The sequence below is a fragment of the Phalacrocorax carbo genome, chromosome 19 (genome assembly GCF_963921805.1).
Source record: "Phalacrocorax carbo chromosome 19, bPhaCar2.1, whole genome shotgun sequence".
Classification (NCBI taxonomy): Eukaryota; Metazoa; Chordata; class Aves; order Suliformes; family Phalacrocoracidae; genus Phalacrocorax; species Phalacrocorax carbo.
In genome coordinates this window covers 1,793,030-1,812,651 of record NC_087531.1, presented here as the reverse complement: position 1 = coordinate 1,812,651, position 19,622 = coordinate 1,793,030, and the positions used below count along the sequence as shown (strand labels likewise).

Genomic DNA, 19,622 nt, shown 5'->3' with positions numbered 1-19,622 from the left:
CCGCTCCCCCGGCAGCCTCCCCGCAAGCCCCTACTTCTAGGGAAAACCCAGCAGTGAAACGGGCAGCCCAGCTGCAGCCCCACGGTGCTCCGGTCTCTGGGAATTCAGGACAACCAGCTCCGCAGCTCCAGCTTGCGCCAAGGGGAACCAAGACCCAGCAGCACCGCCACGACGGGGAGAAACTCAAAGGGATGGGTGCCCTAACTCACCCGCAACGCGCCGTTGTCACAGTGACCTGAATTGTCTGAGCCAAAGACAGGCCCTACTGAAACCCACCAGATTTCTTATCTTTATTTCCCAATCTTCCATCCCAAGGGCAACCTCCCCACGTACGAGCTGTAGCGAGCGTACACGACGTGTGGGCACCCCACGCACGCCCCCCGAGCGAGCCCTGCATCTGCAGGCTGCTCACGGACTTTGATTTTTCTCAGAATGAACCCCTACTGAATTTACCGTTTCAAATGTTTTTATTGAAAGCCAAGTCCTTGGCTCTACGTTGTTAAGAAAAGTTAACAAAAAGAATCACACACACCAAGTATTCGGACTGAGGGAAGATAAACACAAAAGAAACCAAACCAACTAACCTCACTTTGTTTTCTCTAAGATGCTTGGAAGGAAACAGATCTAAAAGTCTCTTGGCCTACGAAAACCCACAGTAAGACCACTCCTTCCAAAAATTCAGTGATTAAAACTAAGGAACAAATGTGTTTTTATTTTATTTACAGACTGAATGGAGAAAACCTGTGTTTTTAGAGGGATTTCTTACAACAACAGAACCCAAATGGCCTTTGACAAACTGCGTTTGAAGGCTTGGCTCTTCATCACCCCAATCCACAGAAAGCGTTAGCAAGTCTCTTGTTTCGCCAGGAATCTGGGGGTGAGCTTAGTGTTCACGAAGCCAAGAGGCCGCCGCCTCTGAAGTCGAACGAACCGGCCCTGTGCCCCTCAACCCTCGCAGCCACGCTCCACACCGATCCACGCCTCGTCTTCCACAGGGCAGAGGTAAAACAACTAGGCACTGGTTTTGCAATGTCAGCTGAAGGTCAGACTACACTTCTGGCTTCACGACGGCATCGGAACCCAGTTCTTCAGGGAACAATAGCCTGACTGAACAACAGCCCTGAAAGCTGGGCCGGAGACAGTCCCTTGTATTTGCAATAAAAAAAAAGACAACCCAAAAAACCAAAGAAATCCCCCCAGAGCAGCACAAGCTGCGTATCTGAACACCAGAGGATCTGCTGTTACACTAAAAAACGCATTCCTTGTAACATGGCACTGAGCTAAACACGAATAGACTCCCTGAACTATTCCTATCGGTATCTTTGGTGCTACCCTCCCACTGTCAGCAGGGCACCGTGCGAAGATCTCCGTTCTCACCTGCTCTGTTCTCCTCTCCGAGTACCACCCAGGCCTTGTTACGACACGGTTGTCATGACACTCGAGTGTGCAGCGAGCGGGTTTCTTCTGGGTGAAAGATGGCATTGTGACTCCAGTAAGTTTTACAATATTAGCAAATAAGAGAATGATAATGCAGTTTCATAACATTTCACAGTAAAATTACAACTGTTTTGAAAATACATTGTCCCAAAAACATTCTCAGTAGTAAGGTCGTCGTGGATTGTTCTGTAGGGAATAACAAGAGAAAATTAATCAAAATTGCTGTCTTCACAGAACAATGAGCATCTGAGCTTAATTATCTGAAAAAGCCACCGAAACGTGACATTTCTGACAGTGAAACTTGAGGTTTCCCATCAAAAATTACAAATGCAGCTCTCTAGGTGCGCTGGCGTGCTGAACGTAACGGAGGCAAACGCAGGCTTACGAGCCTTTTGCAACCAGGAAAACCATTATTCAAAATAAACCATGGATTCACGGACGACCCATCTGCCTCCTCTGCGCGCAGAGTTTATACTCTGTATGTACCAGATAAAATTAAAAACGGGGGCTTTGTATTAAAAAAATATATTATAGAAGGAAACCCGTGCATCCATGGTGTTCTGGTAGCGATAATTTGATTCAATGTGAGAAGAGAATCAAAGAAAAACTCTGACAGCATTTGCTCTCTTGGCTAAGCACTGGAAACACTCCCACCCTTACAAGATCCGCACCGGAGCCTCGACAGATTTGTCAGTGTGTCTGCCCTGGTGTCGGGACAGCCTTACCAATGGGTTTGGTCGGAAGCGGTAGGCGAGCATCATTCGTTTACGGAATGCCTCGTACTCATCATCCTCCTTGGTTAGCTCGGCGGGACGATCGATGCCAAAACCAGCTCCGTCCACAGCAGTAGTTCCCCTGTTTGGAAAGAGGGGAAAAAAGCTCCCGAGGTAAGCAGATGTGACAGATCACCCTCCTCGTCACCAGAAGTACCTGCTGCTCGGAGAACAAGCATCAGGGGGCACCGGGCACCATCACGCAGAGCGCGCTGCGTCAAGAGAGACGGCTAATACCGAGCAGCTTATTGGGCTTGCCACGTTTCTGCGTTGCCCTTCCAAATCAATGACGCTTGCTATCGGTAGATGGAAGCAGTAGCGTCAACATATATTTGCTTAAACTTTTACAGCTGGAACAGAAACGCCGTCCATGCTGTGGATGGCTCCCCACCAAGCAGCGCTCTGACTGGCAGACTAACCTTCGGCAACCGAAAGCGTCGATTTGTACCCCACCGACTGCGGGGCACACGGCGGTTAAACAGCGTGCCTGCCTCCCGATCCTTCACACCGCAGCAATTCCTTTCCCCCTGCAGTAGCACCTTCTTACCCATTCTAAGAAGGTCAGAGATGGCAGAGCCCAAGCAAGTCGCACGGCCCTTGTTCAACCCTGCGATGGACTGAAACTGCCTTCCTTCTGCTGTTTGTAAGCCTTGCTGTTTGGATTACAGCAATCTTTTATCACAGGATTTCTTTGAACCAATAAGCATGTTGCCAGAGAGATCTTCATGCGAAAGAGGAGCAGAAGTGCTTTGTAGAGATGCTTTCTAGCATGCAGTAAACAAGCAACTGTTATTTCTACAAGGATCTAACGCTAAAAAACAATTCAGGGTATTTCCTATCCCCAATATTTGGTTCTGAAGTTCCCCATATGTTACCAACAGATGATCCACCTAAAAAGGGACGCTCCTCTATTTTTGGATAGAACTCTCATAAAGCTTTATTATAGACAAAGCGTGATCAAATCAGGAAATTTCTGTGCGAAAGAGTGATGTCAAGACAGCTGCATGATCACACACAAAGCTCTCTGATCCGGACCGAAACATCTTTCAAACACAGGTCTGGCAGGAGCAACTATTGGTAATCGCCTTTCACCCACAGTACCCCAGGGACCAGCTAGCAGGCACCAGCGGCGCTTCAGATGCAGAAGGCATGTTCTTTAATACCTAAATAGATTTATGACTTTAAAGACATGACTTAATCCTCACACGCCCTGGGAGAGGTGAGGTGCAGACAAGTATTATCTTCATTTTATAGATGGGGAAACTGGGGAGGAGGCACCTCTCAGAAGAACGCACGCTGCAAATTGAGATTAAAAAACCACCTCAGATCATAACTCCTGCCTGAGATAAAGTAACAAACCCAGGCCTTGGGTGAGGGGAACCCCAAAGAAATCAGAAACCGTTTTTCTCCTTTGCTGCGAGGATTCCATATTCTGTTCAAGTGATGAATCACAGTCACATTCATTGCAGCTGCTTCCAGTAGGCTCGGGTAGGAGCATCAATTATCAGCCCAAGAGGAAAGGACTAAATCAATAGTAGAACTCTGCTTACTTGCTGACTGGGTTTTTAATCCCCTGTCCATCCGAGCCAAGTCCCTCGCCTTCCTTCCAGCCCATCTTCATTAGCATTTGATAACCTATGTTTTCCACAGTCAGTTTGAACTCTTTGTATTCAGAATAATCTGGCTCACGTCCTTCCTGCGGAGACACAAAAGGTAGCGTTGGTTATTTCTTATATGCACCTATCTAGGTGGCTCAGGGGAGGGGAGAACCAGCTTCAGCTACTCGAAGTTAGGATGGTTCTGGCAAACAAGGAATAACTAGCACGATTTCTTGGGATTCCAGTTCTGCACCACCACAGGGAAGAGGTAAACGAAAAAGCCTTGCACAGCCTTATAACGTAATCTGCAAGAAGCAGGGAATGCTACTGTGAGATTAGGCTGAGAAATATTTAGCTCCTGAATCTGAAGTTGCTCACTGGATCAAGCTTCAGATACAGTTCGTATTTAAGCCAGGATCTCCAGGGAACGTCAGACCCCATGCTGGTTGCACAAACACATCCTTGATGCTGGCGCATTCCTCCTAAGTTCTACAGTTTAGGAAGAATTGGCAGGTATCGAAGTGCTTTGCATAAGCTTTTTTGTAGGCTTTATATTTTCACTTTACTGCAGCCGTCTGGATAAAAATTCAAATTTTCCTTGCTTGGCATCAGCAACCACTTATCCGAAACAGGAAGAGCAGACAAATGGTGGGTAGCCTGAGAGGCTTGTCTGTAATTTCAGCTAACCCCCAAATACTGTCCCAACAGTCTGTTCCCTATTTTGCTACAGCGGTTTCTCTGCAAAGAACTAACCCCTTGTCTCCTCCAGAAGTAACAGAGCTCCCCGTGTAAGGGCAGAAGTACCTCAAGGCTGCAGGGCAGCTAACTGCTGCGACCACGGGCTAAGCATGCCTGAGGCCGCTCCCTCACTGGTACGGGACATGGCTCTGAAGCACTGCCACCGCCCCGTGAAGTCTCTGCTACCTCACCTTCAATGCCTTGAACGTCTCCATGAATTTCTCCAGCTCGTCGGGTGGAAGAAAGTCTCCGATGAAGTGTTTCCCTCTGCCCATCTGGGTCAGCTGCTCGGCCCACTCTGCCCAGGACACAGAGGAGAGAGAACAGCAATAAGGCAGCGTTCTTTGACTTGGAATTTCAGAGGGTTTGTGAAGCATAAAGCTTTGCAGCAACAGTTATTATCTCCACTCAACAGGCAGCGAAGCCACAGCACAGGGCAAGGAAAAGCAACCCTGCAACTCCCACGCCAGCAACGCCATCTCAGCCACCTCCCTCCAGAGGCCTCTGCGCAAGCGCAGAGCAAGGCGTTGGCACGGCAGCTCCCTACACACCTCGCGTCTTGTCCATCTCCATGCGTCGGAGCTGGTGCTCCCACGTTCCCAGCTCGCTGTCCACCTCTTCATCGCTGTCGTAGCCATGTTGGTGCTGTTGAATCGCCTTTTCCCACATCATCTGCATCTCCTGCATGGCTCGCTTGTGCTTCATGATCATATCATACATCTGCTGCATCTAGGGGAAGAGATGCCACAACGCACTAGGACAACCAGTTTGCAGGCAGCAGAGCCTGCCGCTGAGGCACGGGGAGCTCGGCAGAGCCCGCCGCCACCCCAGCTGCCGTACAGATTACAGGTTATGACAACTACAAAACCCAACAGGCAGCGCTCGATCCCCCTCGCTCCTCTGATCAAACGGGAGCATTATGTGCTGGCTCCTCCAACAGAAGTACCTTGATATCAACACTGAGGGCTGCTGCCACCTGATCATCCTGGAGCAGTTAAAACATCACCCTCACGTTCTGGCAAAAGCCAATTCTGCTCTCATCCCCCCGAGGCTTGCAAGGATCCACTCACCTTCTCCCCACCGCTGAAGCAATACATAACCAGCTGCAGATGTGACACAACAGACCTTATAGATTTTGGGTTTTAGTTCCGTAGGACAGCAATTGGCTGGCTTAATTCATTTCCCCCAAAGTCCTCTAATATTTCTGCTGACTGCAGCACCACATGACTCTTAGGCATTCAGCACAAATCCTAGAGATTTATTTGTGAGCCACTGGGAAAGTTTCTTTGCTGTTTCCACCTCCATTTTCCCACCGAACCCAGCCATGCTGCAACGCAATATGCTGGTACACAAATGAACGTGGAAATAAATTTCAGGGCATTACCTCCTGCTGCTCCTTCAGCTGCTTCTTCTGGGCTTCGGAGAGTTCTGTCACACCCACCAAACCAACCGGTTTCCCTTTTTCATAACCAAGACCCTTGAGGTCCTGAACTGTAATAAGCACATGTTAAAAGACTTTCAAATATCTGAGACAGTTGTTGGAGACGAGCGAAACCGTATCTCAAGATGCCCACATGAAGTTTTACACTCATTTGATGATTCCAGCATTGAGACACTTAACTGAAGAACCACTGCCTGGTAGGACTTAGGAACCAGAGAGGCAGGAAAGCCACCGGGTGGCCCCTCCTTTGCCAGCAAGCTCAGAGTATTCCCTCACCCTGGTCCGAGGCTCTGCCCGTATCGCGTTAGCAGACTCGCACACTATGTCTCACGTCCTCAGAGGCCACGCTGCCTGGCGACCTGCTGCCCCATGCCTTAGAAATTATTCCTCCTTAAGATTAATTCCCCTCCTAAGGCTTCCTCACGAACCCCAGCCATTGCAAAGTGATACTTAATTATTCAGAACTGAGTCACAAGCGGATCCGAGCCTGTCAGCATATTGTCCAATCTGCGCACGTTAAGCGTCTGCTGATGACTACGTACACAGCAACTTCATTCAAAATGAAAAGCAAATGACCACATTAGAATAAAGACGTGGGCATTACGCTGCTTCTGGAAGTTGCCGTTCCCCAAGGAGGCTTTAGTTTCTCATCTACAGGCTCAAGAGCAGCATTGCCAGGGACGCTGCCCCTGCTTTCAAAGAGGGGCATTTTAAGTCCCTGCTTGACAATCCCATTGATGTCTCCTCCTCCTTCTGCAGCATCCCCTTTTGGAAGCTCCTCCTTTGCAATGATTTTTGCTCTTGTATCAGATAAGCCCTGAAATTAGATATTAACATTTTCTGGGCAGGGCACCTACTGATTTAAAACGACCACACGGCACTCTGAGTTCAAAGGGCGAGTTAAAGGGAAGAGGGAGGGAGGGGGGAAAAAGGAAGCCTATTTGTAATTGCTGCACTATGAAATAAAGCAATAGAAACACTGCTGGGGCTGTAAAAAAAGAGAGATTTACAATGGAGATTGCCTCGCAAACTTGGTTCCTATATATCTAGCAGGGCTGGCAGCTCCCCTCTAATGTACCTCAGAGCTAAGATCGCTACAGTTAAATATTTAAGGGATTAAAAGAAGGCACACAACCGCACTTGAAAGCGTGTTGCATTTTTCAATACAAGGAAAAGGATTTCTTCCTAATGACTGCAAAAACCTCCATCTGAATGTAAGTCCAGACTACAGTTAAATGACGCTTCATTAATTATTCATTATCTATTAATTATGAAGCCCGATAATAATAGGATCATTGTTCATGACACCAAATGTCTACACAGCATGCTAATTAGGCCCCAGGGGTCGTCTTCTCCCTTACTCTTATTCGTACTCTGGGCAATTGATCTGAGCACTCTTATCTCCCCTCCTTTCCCCGCACGCTTTTGGCCGAGCGCTCCGCGATTGGAAAGTGGCTTCCTTAACTCCAGCCTCCCAAGGAGAACATAAAACAGCGCATCCACCCTCCCTCGCACAGCTACAGCCTCTGCACATTCGCACCAGCGCCAGGAGTCAACTCTGCAGGAAGAGTTATGTAAAACACTGCAAGAGGTTTTCCAAGAGGAGGGAAGCAAGAAGCCGTGTTACGCTGGGCTTGGTGCTAGGATACGCACTTTCAGCTCCCGAGAAATAAGAACAAGTAGAAAAATAAACCTATCTATCATTGATAAACAGCCCAATTTCTGCCTCCGAGAGCACTGAGATTTGGGAACAGTTTTAATGAATGCATCACACCTATTCCACGTAAAGAAGAATCTGGCCCCGAACGTTATGTGAGACTGGGGCACTTGAGCATCAGCCCTAGTCAAAGATTCACCTCCTGTCTCAGGGCATGGGAAAGCTTTCTCTGAATGCACCGAGGAAGACTCTCTGCCCTTCACAGAGGTCAGCAGCTCTTTGGCTTAGTTCTGAATTGCATAAACGCTCAGGCTAAGAGCCAGGCATGGCTCTAGAGGCCCCGCGAACTGGTGGCTTGCCAGCATATATAACCACCTTAAAGGAGAAAGGTGAGACTGTAGCATCTTCTTTTACTTCCCAGGAAGCATATGCTGCTGCTCCTTCTTGTGCTAAAACTACATCTGGTTTGTCTGACTGCTCTGGTACCTTGCAGACTCTATGCTGAGAGATGCTGAAAGTCACTGCAGAAATTTAGCTCTGGGAGATATTTTTGTAGGCTTGGCCCAAAGTAGCACAATCCAGGCAAAGTTGATAGAAAAAGCGAAGCTCCGCCCCAAGTCCACATCTGAAGCTAGAAAAGCCTAATCATAAATAAGATCAGTCAGTGAATCTGCATAAAAATAGATAAGGTCTGTTAAGTTCCTTACACCGGTCTAGCACCAGGCAAACACTATGCAAAAGATAAAGGAGTTGCTTCTCAGTCTCATGTTCAGCAGGCCTGGGAAAGATACATCTTTTTTCCTTGAATGACATCAGCTTTGCCTACAGCGTTAATGGTGCAGTCTAGCTGCAGCATTGGCAGGAGACTACCTGAAGGTTTATCCCTTTCCCACATGCCCGAAGAGGAGCTTGTTACAAGAGAAGTGAACGTCCTTTAAGGGCAGCAGGAGAAAACCCAGCACAGAAGTGACTGATTTTTTTGCCTCCTAGTCTGAAGATCTCACTCAATTAAAACTAATCAGACCCAGACCAATCCAATATTAGGTTTCAGAAAATTCTAACGACAGCCTGTAATTTCCCATTAGTCCAGAGTTCACTAATCACTATATCTCTGTTCTGTTCAGCTTTTCAGATGCGTTAGCCCCTGCAGTATGGATGCAGTTAAGTGTTTCGACATCAGTACATTTAAGAGGAGCTTTGCTTCTGTCCAAAAGGGCTACACTTTCTCCTCTCCGTGATACTGATTTATTACTGAGAGTAGACGCGCAAAGAATCAGAACAGTCATCCACTAAATCCAAAACAATTGCTAAGGATAAACGACTAAGACGCAGATATTTAGGTTTCAAAGCACACTGTGCGACTCTAACCTTCTACAGGACCAGGGGTGTAATTCGGAATTCTCTTCACCTGGCAGGTTAAAGACGTTAATTCTGAAAAGGGATTAGTCCATCTGAACTGATAAACAAAAAAAAAAAACAACCCTTCCCCCTGCAGGGCATTAAGAGCGCATTAACGGTTGATTTGTTATGCCCGGCAAACTGTTTGCTGTCCTTTTCTTCTACTTGACACAAAGCCCTGCAGAAAGCGAGCACAAACACAACGAGCATGTCCCTGTCTAATTAAGGGGAGGCTAAAAGAGCCTGGGGAGATTTCAGCGGGAAGCGTGCTGGAATGAGCACACGGATACCCTTGCAGCCCCCCCACTGCAGCAGGAGGTATTAAGACAGAATCTGATGCCTGTTTTGATAGCACCCGTCCAGCTTCATCATCGAAGCTTCATTACTGTCTGCAAGAGGGGGAAAAAAAAAAAAAATCACTCTAGCGGTACAAAAAAAAATCAGGAAAGACTTTTGCAACTCATTTCTGCCTTACTGTGAGCAGCAACTCAAGGTCAAATGAATAAGACATCCAGGTTGGTGTCTCGTCCTCTACATACGAGACGTATAGCCAAGATGTCTGTATAGGGCTGTGATCAGAAGACAGAATTACGTAGGAACTTCTCTTCATCTGCATTTGAAGTGCTGGGTTAGGAGATAGGGTCCTTCCTTCCTGACCTCCGCAGAATCAACAGACACCACAGCACATACAGCCAAGCCTACATCCCTAACCCAAGCCTAACAATCAAAGCTATTAATGGCTGAGCAATTACCTCCTCTGAAACCCAGCCAAAGCAGAAGACCCACCGACTTGCTGGAGCAATGAACTGTACAGGATGACCATGCGTTGAGAGTTATCCGTGGTCTCACCCTGCAGCTCAGAAAATTATAGCTTGTTTTCGATTACTTGTTCCCACTTCATCTGTTCTGCTATTGCTTTTTGAAAAAAAAGGTCCTTATTGAGACAGGTACTTATTACTTTTCCTGTGACTTTAGCCTCATACTATTAATTCTCTCGGTTTGCCAACACCGACTGCCTTATCTCGTGCCTTCTCTTCCTCCTTTTCACATCCTTTCCCCATACCGCACTAATTGGGCAAAGGATTCAAAGATGCCATCTTAAATGTCTGCATTCACCTGTTGTCCTTGAGTGCCTCAATTTTTGTATGCATCTCTAACTGCCTGCCTAATTACCTACCCGCACATGCACAGATGAACAACCTCTGAGAGCTCGCTAGAAGTGCCTCGACTGGAAGGATTATCTTTCAATGCTCAAAGAGAGCTGCACCCCCTGGGTGAACTTGGCAGGTGAAGTAACAGGAGCATGAGCCTCAACGCTGGAGGAGGACCGTGAACCCCGGCTGTAATCAAATGAACTGAAATGGCTATAAATTGGAACTGGAAGCGATGCTTGTGTCCACCAGCACTTGGGGGAACAGCTATTCCCGTTTAGCCTTCTGATCAGTTAGAGTGAGATGGAAGTGCTGCCCAGGGATTTTATCCTACCACAGGGAATAAGCACAATTCAGCCTTTAATATTTGTTTTCTGACAGACTCTCTTCCTGAAGTGAAATAGCCCTAAACAGTGTAGAGGCTGAGGCTGTAATGAGCTACAGCACAGCAGGGTTTTACAGATAGCTGGAGAACGATAAGATCCAATCCCTGGTGTCAGCGAGATAAAGTGGTTTATCTGGGTTTCCACACAGGGGAAGAGTTAGCTGCTAGACCTAGCTGAGAGATAGGGGGCTGGCAACCAAGGAGATTACAACAAGAGATAAGCCTCACTGGGTTTTTCTGTTTACAAAGCCAGCTGTGCTAAGGCCAAACGCACTCCCCAGGAAAAACCGTTATTCAACACAACATACAGACCCACTAACCTGAAAGAGGGGAGGGAGAATCCAGCTGTTGGACAAGCTGTGGGAGGGGCAATTCAACCTTGTCCTCCTCTGGCCCCCACCGGCTCTTCCGCTTCTTTTTAGTAGTGCCTGTAGCAGTGGCTGTAGTTGTTGCTGCAGCAGTAGTTGTAGCTGTCTGATCAGGTGGAGTTGTAGAGGACGATGGTGAGGGTGAGGGCAAGGGTGAGGGCATGGGCAAGGGCAAGGGCAAAGGCAAAGGCGAGGGCACGGGCAAGGGCAAAGGCGAGGGAATGGGCAAGGGCAGGGGCAAAGGCGAGGGCACGGGCAGCGGCAAAGGTGAGGGCACGGGCAGAGGCAGGGGCAAAGGCAGAGGTGAGGGCAAGGGCAAAGGCAGAGATGGTAAGCACAAAGGTGACGGTGACGCCTCGGGACTTGTCTTCCTTTTCAGACTGGACTCTACAGGCAAGGGGGCACACGTAGTGCTGGTTTTGGCCTTACGGAACTCCTCCAGTTTCTGCCGGTAATACTTGTAGCCTTTGCTGTTTGGCTCATATAAAAACCTATACAGGGAAAAAAAAAAAAGTTTAGCGGTAACAGTCGTGCGCAGGGGTTGGGTACAGCACAGCCTGGTCAGGGCTTTTCTCTCCTGCAATGCTCTTGCACAACTAGCCTTCCCACACGCTTCCTTGCTCTCCAGCACCATCCTGTGCGTATGTGCATGCAACGCAGGGCTCCGCCGGCTCTTGCAAGGTAGGCTGCAAGCCTCTGGGATCAGCAAACGTATTTCTCATTCATGAGCAAACCACAGCTATTTTTGGTGCCACATAAATGCACAGCACTAAAAAGGATCGTGTTATATTTGTAGAGACGCAAGGTCCTCCCCCAGAATTCACCTGCCTTCCAGAACACGTGTGGAAAAACTGCAAGGGCTCAACAACATGTCGGGTTTCAGTTCGCAGAGGAAAACAAACATTCAGGTCTTACCAACGGGAATGCCAAACCACTGCCTAAAGAAACTGCTCCCAAGCTCTCTGTTCAAGCTAGAAGTGTTGACATTACCAGCCTGCTTAATTACACCATGACTCCTGCTTCTGTTCCCTCATACACAGAAAAACATTGCTGTATTTGCTACCCCTTCCAGAAATAGGCATCTCTGACCTTTTGGGTAAAATAAAACGCCTTAGTCTCTGTGGGAAGAACATGAACAATCCTCAAAAAATCAATACAGTCATGTTTGTTACAAACACGTTATCTTTTTGGGCTCGCTCCAGTTTAAATACTTCACGCAGAAAACTCGTCTACTCCCAACTCCTCTACAATCTTCCCTTTTTAGAGGGCCAATTTAATACTGGCTACAACCTCTCCTTGGGATAGCGCCTGCTCCCACAAGAAAACCTAAGAGATGACAGGCCGTTCCCATCTACCACTGCACAACATGTGCAGGCAAACACAAACAGCTCTCTGACGTATTTTAAAATTCACTAAATGCGGTCCTGCATCCCTCCATTGGAATATCAGCACTAAGGATTGCTCCAGGACCAAGCAGAGGGCAGGATGGGGCCCTCCCTGTGGCAAACCTGATGAAATCCTAACAGAGGAGATCAGGCGGGATCACAGCAGTGTTTTAAAGTAAATAATGAAGCAGCTCAGGTATTAGCACGTCTGTCTGATGTAATTCACAAGACAAGGGGAGTACCCCAGAGGGCCCGACGGCAGCCAATAAAATGCCAAAATATCAGCAACAAAATAAGGCCTGCCGAGCCCCACTTCACTTCCAGAGAACACACCAAATTGTAAGAGCAGAAAAATGAAACAGGGATGAGACCAAAGGGAGGCATTAAACAGCTGTCAGTGAGCACTGAAGAGAACAATCCACGTCTGAAAGGCTGGGAAAGATACTCTGAAGGAGGACCTAATGGCGAAGGGATGCTACCTGCACGTTAGTGAAGATGCTGTGTAAAGAGCAACCCTGGAAATTAATTGGACAGCAGCGGTATGAGTGGTGGATGGGGGCCCGCACCGAAACACAGCTATAGGGAAAAGTATAAAGGTTAGAATCATGTTAGCATATTGCAACGGAAAGCAGGTGAGGAGGGGTGGAAGTCATATGGTAATTTGGGGGAAAGCAAATCGATTTCTCTCTGTGCCTTGCTTTAAACTGTGAAGCTTGAGAATGTAACAGTACCACTGCTATAGAAGTGCACTGTCCTCCTTGTAACTTCAGCCTTACCACAAGCTCGTCTCTTATTTCCCCTTAAAAAAAAAACAACCCAAAACGACCCATCCAAGCCCCAGCCATTACACTCAGCAGCAGGTTCCCCCCCTTACCTGAAAGCATGGTTCTCTCTGTTGTTCTGCAAGGCAATAGCTTCCACCTCGGGACCCCCGTCTGCTATGAACCTGGCCAGTTTCTCAGCAGAGTTCTTTGTCTCTTCGTCGTCTGGGGGTGAAACTTTAAGCAGGCTGTCAGTACTGGGCCCAACTCACACAAGCAACAGTCAAAGCCTATCTGTTCTAAGAACCCCAAGAGCAGAATAAGGGCAAAAGGTCGAGTTTAATTTTTAGAAATATTACACATAAACAGTCATAGAGTTTATATCACAAAAACACGATATTGCATAAGGTTGTACAACTTTGTAGCCAGCAGAGTGCCCATTCACATATCAGCCTCCTCTGTGCCAGGAGCTAGATGAGAGCAGATTAACGGACAAACCAGCTTTTGTCTTCCAAGATGGACACTTGTTTCTCTCTACTGCAGAGGAAGTCTCTCCCTTCCTCGTGTCAGGCACTTTGCCATAGGGCTCACAATTACCTCAGCGCTCGCAATTATCTCTAGTTAAAGACTTTGCCACTGACGTCCCCAGGACCAGCGGGGAAGGCCTTAGAAAAAGTGGCAAACTCATACCGCGCCGTAATCCCACCTGTACCTACTGTCACTACACCCCTGCTGGTTTTAGGGGAGGGCTGTAGGACAGAGGAAATTCTCCATGGAACAGTCCCAGTCCTCACCTGGAAGAGGTGGCTACTGCAGCCTTAGTCCAAAGGCACAGAGAAGGCTCTGATCATTAATATCTCAAGCATATTTGATGTTTATAAGGAGCCAGGCAAATACGTTATTTAGCCATGACAGCCTTATACGACATTTGCTACCTGCGCAGCACCAGTGCCAGTACTCCAGTGTGCTGGCACAGGAGGCTGAAGACATGATTATAAGCCATGGACAAGTCATAACCTTTCCTTGCTTCAATATTCCACACCTGTAAAGTATGGATAATACTGCTTAGCTTCCAAACTGTTGTATCAGTTAGCCGATATTGGTAACAAGCTCTTTCAGCCTACAGTCTATTAAATCATGATTTGTTTGAGCTGGTAACTCATCAGCATGACAGCTAAACTGCATTAAGACTCCTTTCCACAGCAAAGGAGGCTGACGCAGAGGCCGGGTGATTCGCCAGGGCCACACACGGGCCTGAAACAGCGGCTGGACCAGAAGCGATAAACGCCTGGCCCACAGGCCACGCTTCACCCACTGAATAATTTCTGTCTCTTAACACAGGTAACCCCATTCCGCTGCTCCCACCGCCTGTCTGCTGGCAGACCACCCACACTTCTGCTGTCTTCCCCACCTGAAAACACAGTCCCTTACTTGTGAGGATTTATGTCCCAAGCAGAAAGTAAAAGCTTCAGTTAGGGAACGGCAGCAGAAACGGGGATGACGGTCAACAAAGCAACCAACCATTTTCATTGATAACGAACCAGGTAAGAACACCTGAGAAAAAGCTCATTTCCTAAACGTGTTTTCAGGGCTGAAACACTTGCCAGAACACATACGATGGAGAATGATTTTAGTTCCCTTTGTTAAGGAATTTGGAGAAATGCAAGGAAAATCTCTTTCAAGAGCCCCTGAAAGGTATAGCAGGCTGTGGGCTCGGGAAACAACCATCTTGGCACAAGAGTTTGATGCCATCATGGTGATGTTTCACTACCATCTCCTCCCATTTTGAAATTTTATTTACAGGCAGCAGATTGACAGCCAAATATCCGCTCCAACTGTTTCCAGAACAGACCTAACAAGCAGTTACAGAGAGAGTGAAGAAGTTAAATTTAACTTATGCAATTCACATTCTCCAGATCCCAGCCTTAATTACCTTTCTGAGAAGAGGATGCCTGAGAACTTTGATTCTCTTTTCTTATCTCTGCCACTTTCTTTCTGTAGTAAAGGAATTCTCTGCTGTTCTTATCATGCAAAAACCTAGGGTGGAGATGGAGGAAAAAAGGGCAAAAAAATATGCATCAGCAACAACTAGACACAAACATTGATACTTTGGGATATAAATAGCTCAAAATGGAAAAACACAAAATAGATAAATTACTCAGAACGCACTTAAAACGTGGATTACAAACTCTCAGCACGTATAAATACACATAGCTTTAATCTAAGGACCTGCAGCCAATTTTTTTGTGTCACTTGAAGGGAAATAAATAACAGCGTCCTCTGATACAGGGGGAATCCTCCGTCCACAGCCACATGGCTTATCAATGGCAGAGGAGACAGAACCAGCCCCGAGATCGAGGCCAGCATCCCCTGCGCTAGATGTACTACAGGCAGCCAGACCTCGCAGGCTGTATTCCTCACTCCGGCTGATCTGCCTCCTCAGCGCCACTGCAGTATCACTTTCTGCCTCGGTTTCCCCAGCTATAAAACGATTACCGGCAAGAAAACTCAGATCCACCACACAATAATTAAACCAAACCCATCCACGAGAACTATATAGGCAAGGTTGATGTTTTTCTCCTACAAAGAGACAGCGTTCTGCTTTGGAAGACAAGAGTTATCACCACACTTACGAAAAAGCTGGGTTATCCTTGTAGTCTTCCATAGCGACCTTCTCTAATTCTGGTCCCCCTTCAGCCACGAACCTAGCCAGCTTTTCCACCACTTGTCGGGTCTCCGCATCCTCTGGGGGTAAAACTTTAAGCAGGCTGTCAGTACTGGGGTTCAACTCACACACCAAACAGGCAACAGGTACATTACTTCTAAGAACCACGGCGGCAGACAAAAGTAGAACGGGAATGGGAAGAAAAAGGATGAAATGGGGGATCCAGTCTTACACAGCTGTACAAATTACAATCCCTAGGTTACCATCAGCCTCTGCACTCCCCTAGTAGAGAGTTAATAGTTTGTCTAGATTTTTCCTACAAGGAAAAGCCTAAGATTTGGATACCACAGCCTAGGGTGCAACTTCAATTGCAACATAATTTGCGTCTGACAATTCTACTCCATACAAAACACACAATGGGGAGGAACAGGCATTTGGTTTTAACCACCACGTTACTCACTAAAAATTACAGTTTCCAGCTCCCAAGACATCGCTCTGTACCCAGACTGCAGAGACAGATTGCGTAGCCGGAGCACATCCTTCTTCCTACTGGCATATGCCCATGTCTCAACCCTCGCTTGGAGGGAATCCCACCAGAGATAAGAGGACAGCTCAGTCTCCAAGAAACTGTATTTTGGCTTCTGCGCCAAGAAAGGAACCCGCTCACGCTGACAGTGATCACAGAGCTGAGGCAGGACGCATTCAACGGGAACTAAACACAGGCGTTTGTGCAGACAACAACCTTTTGGGTAGGGCGCTGAACAGAGAGCACGCGGCAGCGGGGCCGCCCACGCTCATCTAGATTAGATTTGAACCCACGATCTTTAAATTCAGGGTCCATATTCCGTCTTTGCTCTCCCCAGCCAGTGGCTGTTTCTCACATTCCTGCAGCACGTTTCACGCTTAAGCTCAGGCCTGCTAAGATTATGCTTTTCTAAGTCCCACCAGAAATAGGTAGACATGGTTTGTAAACATATAATGAAATAAATGATGACACAAAGCTTAGTGTAACTTATTTCGCAACGCCAATCTAATTTTATACTTGATCAATACGCACGCATGAAATTCAGATTATTAAGCAAATCTGCCTCCTGGCCTCCTAGCCGAGGTTATCCAGAAAAACTTGGTTATTTAAGTGCTGCAATAGCCTGCACTGGTTTTCCATCCTACGTAAAGCAGTCAGGACCTAGTGGTGAGATTTTCTAATGAAACTTTGTAAAGAGGCAGGAACTTTGATTTTACCTGGTTGTAGTCCCGTGCCTTATGTATAACCTTATTTATTAACAAAGACAATTTTTCCCCCTACACAGCCAGACCCAAACCTAGGTCTTTTCATTTTCTAGCGTTTAAAAAAACTAAAATTCAACTTTAAATACAAGCATTACATCTCTCTATGTTCTAGAGAACTCAGCACCGGCCATAACAGATTTCAATTGCACAAAAGCAGAATTATTATGACCAAGCTCCAGTTAAGAGTGGAACGCACTTCTTCTCTACACATTGTTTTTCACAGAAACTTAAAGACTGGTGAAGCACTTGCCTTGATAACACAGAAAATAAATCTAGGCACAAACCAGACCCAGTCTATGACGAGTGACCCATCTCCCATGCCGAGTTCAGGCTGGGTAAGCCACGTCTAACAGCATTCAGTCCCCAGCTTTTCTGATGAAGATAGCTTTGGAGGAGCAACGTTAACTGGTGTTGTTTATATCCCATGATGCAGAAGTCTGCATGCAGGAACCATGCTAAGAATACTAATTCACAGCATAAGGAAAAAAATCCAACCCTCTCCTGGGGAGAAGATCCTCTATCGCTCGGGTTAGCGGACCTGCACCCCAAAACGAACAATGTAGTACAAGGTGTCATTTACCTTTAATTTCCAACCACTGCTCATAATCTTCCTCCTCATCTTCATCTGGCGACTGAAACACACTGAGGCGGTTAACGACTGGGGTCTGTTTGGAATGGGAGTAGTTCTTCGCTTGGTGCAGCATGCTGCTCAGGACCTGACCGGGGCGCTTCCCAAACAGCATAGGTTTCTTCCCAACATGTGATGCAGAAGTGTTTGCCGAGTTATTAGTAGAACTTGGGGGAGGTTCTTAGAAAAGAATGAGGGGAAAATAATTCCTGTGCATCCTTACTGTTTTAATCTCAGAAGGTTACAAGTAACAACTCAGGCAGTAATAGAGCTGCAACAGGCCGTTATTTTCAGAGTAAGTTAAAGACACTGACTGGTAAAAGCTGTATAATGACATGAAAGCTGCGATGATTGTGACAACGTGAGATTCAAGCTAGAAGAGAGGTGCTTGTCTTTACAGTACCTACAGAGGGAAAGAAGGCAAGCCTCCCTACTGCATGTCAAAGAAAGACTTTAATCCAAATTTAAAGGGGTCATAATTGCTTTAGAACTTACTCATACTGGTAACAGCTCATAGCAGGGTTTCTAAAGTGAACATACATGGAGGCAGCTCACACAAAGCTGGTATCACCAGGAGAAGGAAGGCCTCCTGTTGCTCAGAAGTCGACCTACCAGTACTTGACTTTTCCTTCTGCAGCTTGAGAAACTGCTGGAGGAAACTGCCATCATTAACAAACTTGTTGGAAACACAGGCTTCATTGTCAGTACCGTCATCCCTGAATAGAAAAAGAGAAGTAGGTGATGGCATTCATCCTCCTCCTCCTCACAGGCATTTATTTTGAACAGAAAACAAGACAAATGCTAGTGTCACCTAATTTTGACAACACACATAGGTTTTCAAAAGCACAAGAAATATTCAGATCGCTCCTTACAGCGTTCACCCAAGCTTTCCACCTGGCTCATTTACTGCTCCACCGAAACAGGATCTCTCCTTGCTCTGTTATGTTACCCTGCCTCCAAGAATCCCAGGCAAGCATTTAATTGGAGAACTGTGCTAACTCTTAGCAGTTACAATTATAAGAAAGGTAACAAACAGGAAGCAGAGGAAGCAGAAGGAAAGTGTAATAATGCTCTTAAAAATATACAATTGCTGGTAGCATATACCTATTCGCTCTAGCACCTGAAAAATCTGACTAGGTGAATTCAAGTGCAAGTATCCTATTCCAACCTTTAACACTCAACTATCAACCTCAGCCTTCTCAGTATTTGCATTCAAGCACAGGAGCTTCGTAAAGCTTCTCTCTTCAGTTTCATTTGACAAACATGCCCGTCTTCTGTCAGCGAAGCCCCCAACTAAAAGCACCGTAATTCACACGTACTCTCCGAGCAGAGGTAGCTGCTGTATGCTCAGGTAATTCTGCTTCGCTTGCTGCTCCAATCTGGCCTCGATTTCCCTCTTTTTCTGTGCTATCAGCTCCTCTTGGTGAAGAATATTCACGTTCGTCTTGGCCGACTTAGACTGGGCGACCCCAAACCACCGGCTCGCTTTCCCTAAGTGGGAAAAGGGGATGAAAATTAAGGCTGCGGCGTTCGGGGGCCCCCCCCCCCAGCCCCCGCACCGACCGCGGGGGGCGATGCCGGGGCCCTGTCCCAGGGACATACACCCACCCCCGGCTCCCCCCGCAGCGGCGGGGAGGCCGCCGAGCCCGGTGCGCCGCCACCGCCACCCCCCGCAGCGCAGCCGGCTGCCAGGGCGCGGGGCCGGGCCGGGGCGGGGAGGGCTGGCGGCGGGCCGGGGGTCGGCGGGGCAGGGGCGGGGGGGGGGCGGGCTGCGGAACCGGCCGTACCTGGCGCATCCCTGGGGTTGTCCATTTTGGAGCTCCCGTCCCACAATGCACCGCGGCCGGCGGGGCGGGCGGCACCACACACCCCCTCCGCCGCAATGCCCTCTGGGAGATGTAGTCCCGCCGAGGCCTCCGCCTCTCTCCCCGCGCCTCCCGCGACCCC

At 47.6% G+C, this 19,622-nt stretch overlaps 1 protein-coding gene across 3 annotated transcripts; it reads right to left on the bottom strand.

The window, feature by feature from the left end:
• Positions 1-692: 692 nt before the first annotated feature.
• SUGP1 (SURP and G-patch domain containing 1) lies at positions 693-19,581 on the bottom strand. Of its 3 annotated transcripts, none has more exons than XM_064469805.1 (14): positions 19,463-19,581; positions 18,995-19,166; positions 18,288-18,391; positions 17,628-17,855; positions 15,726-15,849; positions 15,026-15,129; positions 13,206-13,329; positions 10,899-11,437; positions 5,931-6,037; positions 5,098-5,275; positions 4,738-4,844; positions 3,761-3,906; positions 2,163-2,292; positions 693-1,623 (listed from the first exon to the last, which is right to left on the bottom strand). In XM_064469805.1, the coding sequence occupies exons 1-14, from the start codon at positions 19,485-19,487 to the stop codon at positions 1,597-1,599; spliced, it is 2,115 nt and encodes a 704-aa protein (XP_064325875.1). In that variant the 5' UTR covers positions 19,488-19,581; the 3' UTR covers positions 693-1,596. The 3 variants fall into 3 exon arrangements, with proteins under 3 accessions (XP_064325875.1, XP_064325878.1, XP_064325877.1); XM_064469808.1 differs by having other exon boundaries at positions 13,206-13,317; XM_064469807.1 differs by having other exon boundaries at positions 15,726-15,837.
• Between the last annotated feature and the right edge of the window lie 41 nt (positions 19,582-19,622).